The sequence below is a fragment of the Strongylocentrotus purpuratus genome, unplaced genomic scaffold (assembly GCF_000002235.5).
Source record: "Strongylocentrotus purpuratus isolate Spur 01 unplaced genomic scaffold, Spur_5.0 spur5_contig_843, whole genome shotgun sequence".
Classification (NCBI taxonomy): Eukaryota; Metazoa; Echinodermata; class Echinoidea; order Camarodonta; family Strongylocentrotidae; genus Strongylocentrotus; species Strongylocentrotus purpuratus.
The window spans coordinates 1404268-1418795 of NW_022145550.1; the positions used below are offsets into that span (position 1 = coordinate 1404268).

Sequence of the window (14528 nt, forward strand, 5' to 3'; positions counted from 1 at the left end):
CTACGTAGGATGTGAATGTTAATGTAGGTTGTTCAGCATGGTGAGTGTCTATAAAATGGTGCCGGGCTGGAATGCTCCCCAGGGAGTGGAGAATGTGCAAACATTGTGTGCAGGCAAGCCTGAATTCATTTATGATTGAAAATCGAAATTTCATTTTGTGTTTGCCTATAAACGGTTTTTATAACACTACAGTCTATTGGGGCAAATGGGTATGCCGGTCACTCAAAGATTTTTACTTTTTTGAGGCACTTGTTGATCATTTTGAAGCACAATTTTTTTTAGGGCTTCAATATTATACCATATCACAGACACTGATAACATGTAGGGCCGTTCATCTCAGATTTAACATTGTTAAACGATGCCTTTAAGCGCTATATAAACAGTGAATATGATTATTAACACCAGTATAGATTACTCTTGAACTGGAAACAGTTAAAAATCTCAAATAAAATGTTGTGTGTGTGCTCTGCAAACCATATTAATCATGCAACAAAACCTTTGAAAATATGAAGTGAACATTTTTTTTTAAAATCAAGAATTAGGTCTCATCAGGAAGCACTTAGCTTTCAGACTATCTGCACGCCGTAAACATATATACCACATTTCCTGTATGATTACCAAGAAAACTTGAAAGACAAAGACTGGAAAATTGAGTTTCAGATATCATTTACATTCAACATTCATTTCCTTTTGGTTTCAAATTGAATGTCATAGTATGCAACAATTTTATTGACAAACAATTTCCAGCAAAGATTAAATTTTCTGTGTAAAGAGTCCTTTATGAACATAACCATAAAAAACATTGCAAAAGAAAATCACAGAGGGTGATAATAGTACTCTGATATTATTCATTTCACAAATAAATTGGGTCAGTTTGTAGTAACGTCTTTTTGCAAATTACTCAAAAAATGGATGAAAGTTTGTCATTGTTTCATTTTTCATTTAGTATCTGTTTACAGTGTATTTCTACTATTTAAATGAACCTTGCGGGAAAACGGTCTCTCTGTTACTTACCTTCTAAAGATGACAAGGGTGAGAATAATGACCAGGATGAAGATAAAGAGGGTAGCCATGACACCCCCTACTATCGCTCCTATTGGAGGAGGAGGGCCACCTGCAGTGTAGTAAAACACATGAAATAAGACTCATACAAAGTATCACTCGAATAAAAAATGGTGTGGCTCCTGTATTAAAGCCTATGGAGATTGGGAAATTTGTAGTTGCAAGATGTTCATACTTATTTTTTTTTTTTTTTTTTTTTTGTTTTAAAAAGTCATGTATTGTGCAATTACGAACAATATTCACTTAAAAGGATTGAATATAATAAAAGGGATCCGGTAACTTTGTCTTAGATCCTTTAAACAAATCCTTGATTTAGCTCATGCTGCAATGATAATTATAAACCTTTAGGTCGGTCAAGAACCCCATGACTTTTACAAGCTGATCGCCTGTCTGATTATCAAGATATTTATGATTGAAAATCGAAATCAAATTTTGCGTTTGCCAAACGGTTTTCATAACACATATTGGGGAAAACAAGTATGGTAAAACCGGTCACTCAAAGGTTTTTTCATTTTTTGTTAGGGCTTCAATATTACACCATATCACAGACACTGATAACATGTAGGCCGTGCATCTCAGATTTAACATTGTTAAATGATCCCTGTTAAGTATATGGAAGCAAAATTCAATTCTGCTTCATGTCACTCATTTCATTTGGCGTCAATCTGTATTAGCCATTTAGAGCCCATGTTGAAGAAGCAATTTGAGCCAAAGGGTCTATTTCTGATGGAAAATTTTTAGCATTATACTGCTCTTACCTGATTGTATCGTCTTAGCATTCACAGGTTCTGACCAATTACTAGAACCAGCTCCATTAACAGTCTGTACCTATATAAAGAAATGTTGATATCATAACAAAAATAATTCTATACATTTGACCTCTTTCTTGAAATTCTATCATCCAAGTCAGGGCAAATCTCAGGTTACTTATCCAAAAGGAACTTGCTCTATTAATGTTTTCATATCGAGTTCTCTGTCCGTCCATCTGTACATACGTCCGTATACGTCTATACGTTCTGTTCTCGTGATCGTGTTATCTCAAGAACCGATTGATGGATTCTTGCCAAATTAAGTCTTGTATGTATCTTGGAGAGCCAATGGAACTGATTAGATTTTGGGGTCACAAGGTCAAATTTCAAAGGTTACAGGGCTCATTATGTATGCAAAATAGTTCATGATTGCATTATCCCAATAACTGCCAAACTTAAGTCATGTTTGTATCTTGCAGAGCCAATGAAATGATATGATTTTGGGGTCACGAGGTCAAAGGTCATAAGGCTCATTATGTATGCAAAAATAGTTTGTGAACGTAGTGTCAATAGAATGGACGGATGGATTATTATTATCAAACTCAGGACATGTATGTATCTTGCAGAGCCAATGATCATATTATATTTTAGGATCATGAGGTCAAAGATCAAAGGGTCATACATGTATATGAAAAATAGCTTGTAATCACGATATTATGAAAACCTGTTAAAGAATTACAATCAAATTTGAATTTTAAAAATTTCTTCTGTTTTGGTTTGCAAAATATGGCGGAGGCATCATTTTCAATGCACGTAGTCGAAGATCCATCTAGATTCCATCTAGTAACTCTTCTAAAAGACCATACCTTTTTGCCCTTTCATGTTGCATTTACAAGGACACAATCCATACAGAGAGTGTTGCCAAACAGAAAATTGGCTCTTTTATCTTCTATGAACAAAGTTCCTCCAGTGTTGGTTCTTAAAACCTCATCTCCAGTGATCCTTTTAGAGGCCATGCAGGTGGTGTCAAATCTCAGACAAAGGTGCTCATGTCCTCTGCGTGCATCCATTGCTGCGCATGTATTGCATCCTTGCATTGTATGCTAAATTTCATATAGAGGTATACCCAATTATATTCTTTTGCTATACTACCAAGCAGTCCATAGCAAATTTTATGCCTGCGGTTTTGACCAATCACAGGCCTAGTGGTATATAAATACCTATCAATAAATATTGAAGTATTACCTGGACTGAGTAGTTTGTTGTTGCTGTCAGGTCTACCACAGTATGCTCTCCTTCAAACGCACTGTTCAATACTTCCTCTGACTTATAGTTCCCATCGGGGTCAACGGGATCAGTTTGCTGGTAGCGGATGATATACTTCTGGATGTTACCATTGTTGTTAGATGGTAGAGGGGTAGACCAGTATACAGTGAAGGAACTTGTAGTACTGCGCGGTATAGCCACATTGATGGGACTAGGTGCAACTGTGAAGGGAAAGCAGGAAGGTTTATTAATTAACAAACTTGTATACTCTTGTATGAGAGGGTGTAAATGTGCATAGATTGCAAGTTCTTTCTTCATCTTCTCCTCCTCCTCCTCCTCCTCCGCCCCCTCCCACTCCCCCTCCCCCTCCCCCTCCCCCTCGCATATATTTTACTATATCTATACGAATAAGACTATTTCCTTTCAAGAATCCAAGATAACTAGCTGATGAAGTCTTACCTTCTTCAAGTGTTTTGCCGATAGTCTCACTGCTCCTATCACTTTCCTCGTCTTTATTTGATGCAGTCAATTGAATGGTATAGTCCAGATAGGTGTCTAACCCTCTTATCACATAGGAGCTAACGTCACGAGAAACCAAGTTAGAGTTTGAAGAAGTTGAACCAGAGGGAGCATAGTAGATCATATAATGAGTCACTCCACTCCTGCATTCTGCTGATTCTGAGGGGAGGTGCTGAAACATAAAGGTACAAATATATGTTACATATAGCACAACCATGTAAAAGATGATACTTTCACACTTATACACAAAACTACAAGATGTTATCATATTTTGTCTACAATTTTTCACATTAATAAGGATGCTGCAATCAATATGATGGAGCATCCTGCAGAAGAAGAATCTCTCAATCCAAAACCTATTTATTTGCTTCCTTCTGTGAAATTAAATCAAAACTCTTTTTTATAAATCCCCAAGCACACACTGTTACCTGGCAAACAGAGAAATTTGTACACCTGTTTTTAAATCCAAATTATTTTGTTTACCCGGTAGTCAAATGTTGAGAAGTAAGTAAAGAAGCATCCAGAATGCAAAAGGCAAGATAGTGAAGTGAGTTTAATAATTAATGTTCATATTTGACATATCTCAGTTAAATTTTTAGATAAAATCAAGTGTAATCAAGGTAAAACAGATATTTACCAACTCCAAATCATAACGGTGTAGTTCTACCTCAATGTAATGAAATTGTGACTATTAAAATTTATGCATTTTTTGCTCTGGACAAGTCTTTTCATCCAACTACATTTCACTAAGTGACCAAACAGCTATTCTTCAAACAGTTCATACCTCCCATGTCACCTCTAGCTCTTTAGGGTTGATGGCTGAAACTTGAAGTATAGCTGGAGAAGCACTGGGTTCTGAAGTTAAAATTATATAGAAGATACTAATTGGCTTGGTCCTATAGAAGATGAATTCATTACATGTACATGCATGTCATGGTAAAATCATGCATTGCTTCAACAAACACTCTTCATGTGGTTTTAAATCAAATTTCAATGAGTTAAAAAATGAAACTACCTTTGGGAAAAACACAGTCAAGGGCACTATAAACTTTTTTGGGGGAGAATGCGTGTTTTGTAGAGAAAATTTTCTGTATCAAAATTTAGAAAGATAAAACAATTAAAAAATGGAATGTATGAATGGAAAACAAAATAACATACAGATTCTACTAAAAAACTAGATAGGTTAAAGATTTCAATGGAAAGTGCATTCAATCAATGAATAGTGCATAAATGTCCAAAATGTACATCGAAATGTACAAATCAATTACTAATGCAAAAACAATGGGCGCTTGTTCAGAAACCTATCCAAAATTTGACATGTAAATCCGGTGTGGAGATACCCTACTAAAACATGTACCAAAAATGCATACCGATGGTGGTTTGCGGACGGGCGCACGCCTGTGTGAAGTTACCTACATACCGTAATGTCTCAAATCCTCATTATGGTAGATAACTTCACACAAGGGCACGCCCGCCCGCAACCCACTATTGGTAGTATGCACTTGTATTGTGTAGTGGTTTGATGTGAAACCTGTGAAAAAGTGTATACTAATATCATCGTTTTCCCAAGAAATACTCCAAAAATAACAAGAAAATTGACACGAAACAGGTAATAAACAAAACAAATTTTAAATCATCGATCTTCATTTGTACATTTCATGAATATTTACTTCATTTTGGGTATGTTCCACACCGGAGTTACGGGTCAAATTTTTGATAGGTTTCTGAACAAGCGCCAAACAATGTACCTGTAAAAAAATGTTTGAAAAAATGTATAACTCCAACACCAAGTATTTTTCTCCCGAGCATAACTTACTTCTACAGAGAGTTACTGTGTCGTTCTTAGGAGACAAAGGTCCTGTTCCACCTGTTCCATTCCTCACTGCTGCTACACGAAACCTGTAATCTGTGTCGGGTGTCAGGTTACTAACGATGGCTGATGTTGTTAGTTTATCTACTCTCTGATCCGCTACCCAGTCACCATCCTTCTTTACAAAGACATCATATCCTACCAGAGGAGGATCACCTACATCATCTTCTTCAGACCATGCATTCCATCGGAGACCAACTGTAGTTGAGGAAGTACTCACTATCACTGGTGCTTTCTCAATGACTGGCAGCACTGAACAAAAAACAAAAAAAGATAATACTTATTATACAACACCTACGTGGATCCTTGTCATTTGATTGGACGATTGTTGGTCACATGATATTCAATAGATGGTATATTGCACGGTCGTGCATTTTTGGTTATATGCGCCGTGCATTTTTGGTTATATGCAGACTGCGTACCTCTCTGCTGCATGTGCGCGTATCCCTGCGTGTATCTGACGCGAAGGCAATCTGCATGTAATCGAGCAGGCTTGACTCGAACTTTAATTTATCTTTATAAGGAGTAAAGCATAATTTGTTGATTAACGTTCTATTAGGTCTTCTTCGATGTTGTATAAAACAAATAATGAATGTTTTTCATTCGTTTAATAGTGCAAATATTTTCATTCGTTGAAAGATTAACGTTAATTCTATTCAACTCGGCTGACGCCTCGTTGAATAGAATGTTAATCTTTCAACTCATGAACATATTCGCACTATTGAACTCATAACCATTCATTATTTGTATACTATAATTAGTATGCATACATGTATGTCATCAAAAAGTGCTATATATATACACAGGTTTAGATGTATTTCTTTTTAAGTGGGAGATATGAATTGATATCAAATTGCTTTTACATGTTTCTCAAAGTAACTTGATGTATTCCAGAACAAAAGAATACATTAGAAATAAAACAATAGATATAATAAGAAATAAAACAATAAAATAAATAAGAAAAATATATATTTGAAAATCACATCAAATTTGCATAAATGATCATATTAATTACATAAAAATAACTACTTTGTGTTAGAAAAGAAGTTTCATATGAATAATGAGTTTTAACATTCAAAAAGTGGAGTCTGACAATTTTTGTAATGATTCTAGTTCCCTGCATATTTCCAGATTTGATATTCATGAATGCATAATTTGCGTATTCATAATTTATGCAAATTAACCTATGCATTTTCAAATATCATAAAAATAATGAAACTTCATGAATTTGAGATGAAGGAAACATTTATCCAATACATTTTCAAGATTCTTCACAAGTCTACAGACAAATATGAAGAGTTTTCAGTAAAATGCATAAAATTTGCATAATTAATTAGGCTATAACGACAACAATTTGCATATTAGGAACAAACTAATTATACCATCTTGTTCCTTACGTAAATATCTACAAACATGCAAATTTTCATGTTCATCGGACATTCGACGGCCGAGATCATAGGGGGGAGCCTCCCAGAAGTACTCTCGCATCCCCCCCCCCCCCCCCCCCCCCCCAGTCAGTGAGATGCTCAAAATACGGTAGCCCAGTACAATAAGGGTTAAAGTAATATCATGCTTTCTATTAAACAGGTATATCTCACAGATCATTAGAGTAAACTGAAGTCATGCAGTTTGCTCACCATAGGTTGCGTTGGTAATAAGCACACTGGGGTAACCTGTAGTTTCAACAATGAGAGTACATTGGTATCCCCCATCTTCCTGTGGATACACACTATCAACATCAAAGACAACAGCCCGTTCTGACCCTGAGACAGTGCTTGATCCCCTGGTGATTCCTGTCCTGTTATAGGTGCTTCCAGTACGTCTGTAAAGATTAACTGAGGAGGCATCGGGAAGTGGGATACCCTCAATATAACATGTGAAGCTAGATGGTTGGTATGGGTTCACTCTCACTGGAACCAATCTGGATATTCCTGCCAAGAACCAAGACGAAAAAAATGAATGAACATTAAAGGTAAAGACCAGTTATGGTCATGTGATTGCATTGTGAAAGAAACGTTGTGGAATCGATCAGAAAAGATTGATCATCTAGCATCTAGCATCTGCAAGGTTCTGGAATCGTCAAAATGATAAGAAATTTGGCCCATTCTTTGGCACTATACACAGACAGATGTATATGGGACTACCCTATATCTCTCACAGTCCATGAGAGAAACAAATTTACCAAATATATGAATTAGTAGGCGTTTTCCCTGCAAATTTTGTATCATCATGTATTAGTCAAAACATATTCTTTCACATGATTGGTAATGAGAGCTTCCTTTTCATTTTTTGAAATTGGGGCGTTTCCAATACTGGTCTTTACCTTTAAATCATAAACACAATTTTATTCATAAAATCTGCTTGCTTTATGTATTTAACTTACAATTAAGATAAAATACATATGGTAAACAACTCCTACATGAACTTTACAGAACATTGACCAATCGTAATAATCGAAAAATAAAAGAATGGATTTGTTTGTATTACGGTAAAAGAGAATGACCTATATAATCTCAATATTCCTGTCAGAAACCAAGCAAAAGAACAAAACATCAAATACAAATATACATGTCTGCACCAATAGAAGATTACAACTCAGGCACTTCAGTATCAGTATTTAGATTCAGAACTATATAGGCAAGATCATAAAACTACCACAAATAAACATGCAGGTTAACCTAAACAAGAGAAGATATCAATCTGTAAATGATGCACAGGTTTGAGTGCGTAGGTAGGGATTGTGTGCACGCGGTACCTTTGAATGGTTTTAGACCAAATTCAAAGGTACTGCGTGCACACAATTCCACAGACCCACGAATTAAACCTGTGCATCATCTGTTTTATAAGATGGGGCCCCAAAAATTGTCAAAAATACAAAATTTTGTTATGTCACACATTTACCGGATGAATGCCAAAATCATGAAATTAACAATAAAAATTAAAAGATTAAAATCATTGATTTTTAAAAAAAAAATTAAACAGATTATAATTATCAAAAAACATGAATAACAAATAATTATAACCAAAAAAAAATGATCAAAAAAATTATTTAAAAAAAAAAAAAAAATGAGAATTAAAAAAAAAAAGGATAACGGTGGTATCGACCGCCGATATTGCGTGCATCCAGTAAAAATAATTACATGGTAATTGACCAATCAGATTGCAGGGATTATTTGATTCTTTCTTATTTCTTTTAAATAAGTTTTGATATGCCTAAGAATTAAAAAATTGCGGCCAATTTTAAAAAAAAAATTAAAAAAAATCATTTTGTATTTTGATATAGACTAAACAAAGTACCACTCAAATACTCTTTTCACACTGGTATTGCTTAACCCCTTACTTTTCTTAGCCCCGTACTATCCTTAACCCTGGACTATTTTTGGGGCTTTTCACACACGCTGTTTTTAGTCCCGTACTAGCGCCTATTCCGGAATAAGAAAATTCACGCTGTTCTCACTGCAGTTCGTTAACCCCGGATATCGTGAATGTTATGATTGGACATACTTCGCATCTGGCCAGCTGCGATACGCTCAATTGCGTAGTTCCGGACTTTTTTTCGTTTCTGTTCTCATTCATTTGCTTGGCACCGCAATTGCAGGGTTAGCAGGAGTTAGCACCACAATTGCAGGGTTAGCCCTGCTATTTTGCAGGGTTAGTTAACCCCGTACTATAGGTGGGGTTAGCCAAGCTGTAGTACGGGGTTAAGCAAAATTTTGCCAGTGTGAAAACAGTATTAGTTTATTCAATTTTTAAACACCAACAAAGAAAATTGAATTGTTAGATTTATCTATCGGCTTAACCTGTCTACAAGGACCACCTGTCTACAACTTTTTTTGTTTCCCTTGGGCGGTCGCTATACACAAGTTTGACTGTACAAAGATTACCCAAGATTACAGTAACTGATAATCATTTGGAGGAGAAAAAAAGGTGTTTCTTTTTACAGTAAACTTCCGCTTACTGTGTGTATAGTGTTGGAGAAAAATTCATTAAAATATAAATTGGACTTTATACAGAGCAAACAATACAAAATATGTTTGAACTATGCTCAAGTGTCAAACAACCAAGAATAATAATCATAGTAATAGTGGCTGAACTAGGAAACAAAGCAGAATACATATATGTTGGGTATAATTACTTTGACAGTACGGTCCAAACCAGCTATCCAGGCATTGTCCATTACAAAGACCTCTCTGCTTCTCACAAGCCTCTGGAGCACAATGACATTGCTGAAGACAATCCATACCAAAGGTACCCCCTTCACACTCTGAAATATAATCAAACCAAATTCATGTTTATTGGAAACATCTGGTCAAAGATTATTATAGAATACTAAAGGCAAATATAACTTTGGCTGGGATCTACTGGAAATAGGGTTGTATAGACATAAAAATCTAATCATTGTAATCAGGTGAAATGATTAGCTTTTCTTCTGGCTCATATCTTTGTGAGTATGTATAACTTAGACGTAAAGGTCCAGGATTACTAGAAATTGTTGCAGCCAGTGATTCAGTGATCACATCTAGATCTGCTCTTCTCTTTGTTATCATGCACTGGCTCCAACTCTTTCCTTTTAAAGTCAATCTGCACTAGTTTGTCCAGGAGGGATTAGATCTCCCAGCGTGGTCACTGGCAGGTGGTTATCTAGTCAAATCAGCTCTCAACATGGGGGATTAACAGGAACCAGAGGGCTCCAGTAGCTAAAAGTGTAGTGCAGTCCTACATTAACTCTATAAATAAGGCCGGGGAGGGGGGCCATTATGGCCCCTCCTCCACGATTTTTCTGATTGTTCGGAAACACATATGGATGGCGCCACGCTGCTCGCTGACTTTTTTTCTTTCGAGTCTTGCACATCTTTTAAAAGAATTTTTTTGAAAATTGGACCTACAGTTTCAAGGTCACGTGACCTTTTGTCTTTGCATGTCAGCCCGAAAATTGCTCATTTTCCTGATTTGTGTACAAAACATATGGAAATGTCATTTTTTTCTAAAAATAGATGAAACATTGGTTATTGGGTCTAGTTTAAAGTTTAGGTGATTTGGGGGGGGGGGGGGGAGTCAAAATAGTTGAATTCTAGTTAGAAATGAAATAAAACAACAAAAAACAATAAATTACATAAGTTAAAAAAATAGTGAAATACATAAGAAATTATCAAAACGAGATAACATAAGAAATAAGCTGGCTCTTCCAAATTTGTTGTTGTATTATTATTCCAAATGGTCTAATGAATATATGTAGTGAAAAAGAATGCTTAAATATGAATAACATATGATTTATGGGTAAACAAAAAAATTCAAAAAGTAATGAAATTGTCATACATCTATACACTTCACTTGACATGTGTGCAAATTTACACGAAAATCTGCCTTATCATGGCCGAGACCTTAGGGGGGCCATAATGTCACCCCCCCCCCCCCCCCCGGCCGTACTAAGACCTTAAATAGCCCAGTCTTTTTAGGGTTAAGACAATAACTTTAGTCACAACTAGGATAAAGCTCTCTCTGCTAAAGAACACCACTGAGGATTGTTATATGATGCCTTAACTAGGTATTCTATTCAGACGTTTGCTCCTGGGACGATTATTTTGGGCTGTATTTAATCAAAGGTATGGGTCACTGTTGGGTCAAGGATGAAAGGTTAGAATTGGGTTAGTGTAGGACCCCCCCCCCCCCCCCCCCCCCACTCAGTGTTATTTAAGGTACCCATATGCGTGTTTCCAGCGACCGACATTTTTCTTTTGTTATACGTGCCTTTTTCGGCACCCCCCTTTTCAGCAAAAGTCTGGTGTGTATTCAATACGGGTAGACCTTTTTCTTTTGTTACAAGCCGGAGAGTTTGGGAACATATATGGTATCCCTCCGTTAACGGAGTAGGGGGGGGGGCGGGGTGTAGGATGACATGGAACAATTTTGGCAGGTGTATTATGTATCGTATAACAAATAATGACTGCTGTTTTGTTGGAGGTCATTATTTAATCAACTTAACTGTGTCCAGGAGCTAACTCATTAATTCATCATGTCCAGTCAGTGATCGTGCTACCTTTTGAGAAACAAAAACTGAAGACCATGTATGCGCACGTTATGGACCCAACATTTCAAGAAATTGCTGTAAGGTCTTCACAAAGTGTCAGGTAAATTGGACAGGACTATTTGTAAATGAGAGGGAATTATTTTATAAACATTACCCCAAACATTTTGTGAATGAAGGGGAATGTTTTCAAAAGGTCGCATAACATGACCACCTGACCCAACGCGATGATCCAAACTAAGCCTGCCTCAAGTCTGTAAGCCCTGCAGTTTCAAGATCATGTTCGGCAACAGTTTCAACCATGCCCAACAAAGCAGTCAATACTTGTATACTAGAATCCTCCTCCAGATTATACATGCATATAAATGTATTTACTATCTTAGCACTATGTACATATAATTATGTGGTTGATATGACCAATATACATACATGTACATGGATGTCTGAGTATTTATCCATGTGTATACTGCACCATACTTGATGTACATGTTGTCTGGAGATACATAAATAGGAATTCATTCAACACCCTTTATTGAAAAATAGTATTTTACCTTGACATATGACCCCGCCAGTAACGCCTACTGTGTATCCTAGAGCGCACCTCTGCTCAGGGCACTCTCCAGTCTGTTTATCACATGGTCCATCATTCAAGCAATGACATTTATCAGTGCATTGAGATTCATAGTAGCCGTCTTCACATTCATCTGGAACTGGGGATGACAAGAAAATATTTTACAAATCACAATTATACAGGTACTACTAGCAAATATTATTAGCTCATTAAAATTAGATTGTATCATTGTAACAAGACATTCAATATTTTACATTTTTAATTTCAATTATTACACATATTCTTGAACTTAACAATGCCTTCACTAGATAAATCTGTGTATACTTAAAAAGAAATCCTCTTCTTTATTTACGTATGGACCTTGTCGCAGATTAGCCTGGTGCTAAAAAAACTTATCCAATAAAGTCTTCCAGTCATATACTACTACTCCTAATAAAAATGGAATATACATGTATGGGAGGAATCGTCCCCGAAACACACCTTAAGAAGGGGTTTTCTACAACAATAACAAATATGATAACTTCAAGTTAGCCCATTGACTACTTAATTATCTTATTCCACACAGGTATAACACAGGAGCCCCGGGTCCTGTAGGCTATGAGGTTAAACAATTAACAAAATTACAAAAATTACAAAGCTGTAGTGTACATTATATGTAAAATTCTGATTTATCTTATTTGGGGAGAGCATTCATGTCATATCATTTATTATCATTGCTGACCAAGACTTACTTTGACAGTTGTCCCCAGACCAGCCAGTCTGACATTCACCTGCACATACTCCACTATAGATGTTACATGATGAACCACCGCCTGCACAGTGACATGTCTGTGAACATCCTGGACCATATGTACCAGCAGTACATACTGTAATAGAAATTTTAAAAACATTACAAAAATAATAATAATAATAATAGTTAGCTCTTATATAGCGCATTTAATTACCGAAGTTAATACCAATGCGCTTTACAAATGTAGAAGACAATAGAAATAAAGACATACAGTATATAGAAATAATTACATATAATTATAATCAAAACTTACAAGTAGGCATACGTTATACATTAGAAAAATCAAAAGTAGCTTCTATTAAAGGTGATACATGTGATATAAAAATTGATTGACAGATACAATACATACATTAGAAAGAAAAAAATTGGGCATGTTACAATAATTTCTTCTTATAAATTTCTCCTCCTCTTCCTCCTCTTCTCCACTGAGTTGCGCGTACACGTATGATAACTTTTAGGCTTCCTAGATACATGATATTTTCACTATTATAATTTTAGCACAATTAATAGAATATTGAAGACTTACGTGTGTTACATGTACGACCATGGGCACCGACGTCACATGAACAACCGTAAGGATCAGGTAGGCAAAAAAGTTTTTCATGACATTTTGTGGCAGGATCACCTCTAGTTGTACATTGAAACTCACAGTTCAATCCAAATCGATTTCCACCATCAGTTCTACAAACTGGAAAACAAAAATAGTTGCAATGTTGTATCAAAACCTTGTAGACTTGCATAAGAAATTAGATTTCATGAGATCAATATCAAATATGGTTGCTTTCCTGTAATCTCCTTTTGCAAACTACTGATGGTGTCTAATGCTCTTTAAAAATGATAGTTTCCACTACACTGAATACAGCCCTTCCATAACCATGGATAGCATAGTTTGTAGATCATAAAATCTAATGTTATAGAGATATTTATTTGGTCATTAAAAATAGACATTGCATATGGTATTAAGAAAGTAGAAACAAGAGCAAATCTTTTCCCCTGCTGTTTTTTGTTTTCAAAATGTTTGTTTTAGAATGACCCGCAGCTCTGGTAGAGAGGGTCACTTTACAAAGTATTTACAAAGTATTTACAAAGTAATTTTACGTTAACAGACTGTTTATAACACATGAGAGATAAATATACAAAAGATCAGAAATCTGCTTGTTATAAACAGAATGATAAAAGATAAATCAACATTTTTCTCGCAAATAATTCCTAGTAAAATGAAGATTTACAAATACATAAAATTTCAAAATACATGATGAATACGATTCTGATCTCCCTATCTCCTTGTCAGGTAGAAGAAAGACATATTTGAAATGAACATGTAGAATCCATACATGAACATTACTCTGTTCATTTTCAATAGAATAAGACAAGAATATCTTCCTTGATTCATCTATTAACAGATAAAAAAAACATCATTCCTAATGAAGTTCTACAGGCCTACATGTACTTACTTCCTAAACAATTCGTTCCCCTGAAGTTGTTAGGACAGATACATAGTCCAGACTTGTCATCACAGACTCCACCATTGTAGCATTTATCACAGATACCATAGCACTCAGGGGGACCCCACTTACCAGCAGGGCATTCTAATATGAGATAGGGAGAGAGAAAATAACAAAGATGAAAAAATAGAAGAAAAGCAGGGTAAAATAAAGTGGAAAAGATGATTGAAA

The 14528-nt window shown here is 35.7% G+C and overlaps 1 protein-coding gene across 1 annotated transcript in view; it reads right to left on the reverse strand.

Annotated features, from left to right (window-relative positions):
• LOC587101 (receptor-type tyrosine-protein phosphatase U) overlaps positions 1–14528 on the reverse strand; it is a 57626-nt gene that overhangs the window by 26888 nt on the left and 16210 nt on the right. Inside the window, exons 4-15 of the mRNA XM_030990124.1 lie at positions 14307–14441; positions 13379–13540; positions 12794–12928; positions 12043–12201; positions 9602–9730; positions 7104–7397; positions 5413–5718; positions 4381–4451; positions 3537–3768; positions 3057–3298; positions 1821–1890; positions 1015–1114 (exon numbers count right to left, since the gene is read on the reverse strand). Of these exons, the coding sequence (XP_030845984.1) occupies positions 1015–1114; positions 1821–1890; positions 3057–3298; positions 3537–3768; positions 4381–4451; positions 5413–5718; positions 7104–7397; positions 9602–9730; positions 12043–12201; positions 12794–12928; positions 13379–13540; positions 14307–14441 (2035 nt within the window). The remainder of the gene's footprint in view (positions 1–1014; positions 1115–1820; positions 1891–3056; positions 3299–3536; positions 3769–4380; positions 4452–5412; positions 5719–7103; positions 7398–9601; positions 9731–12042; positions 12202–12793; positions 12929–13378; positions 13541–14306; positions 14442–14528) is intronic.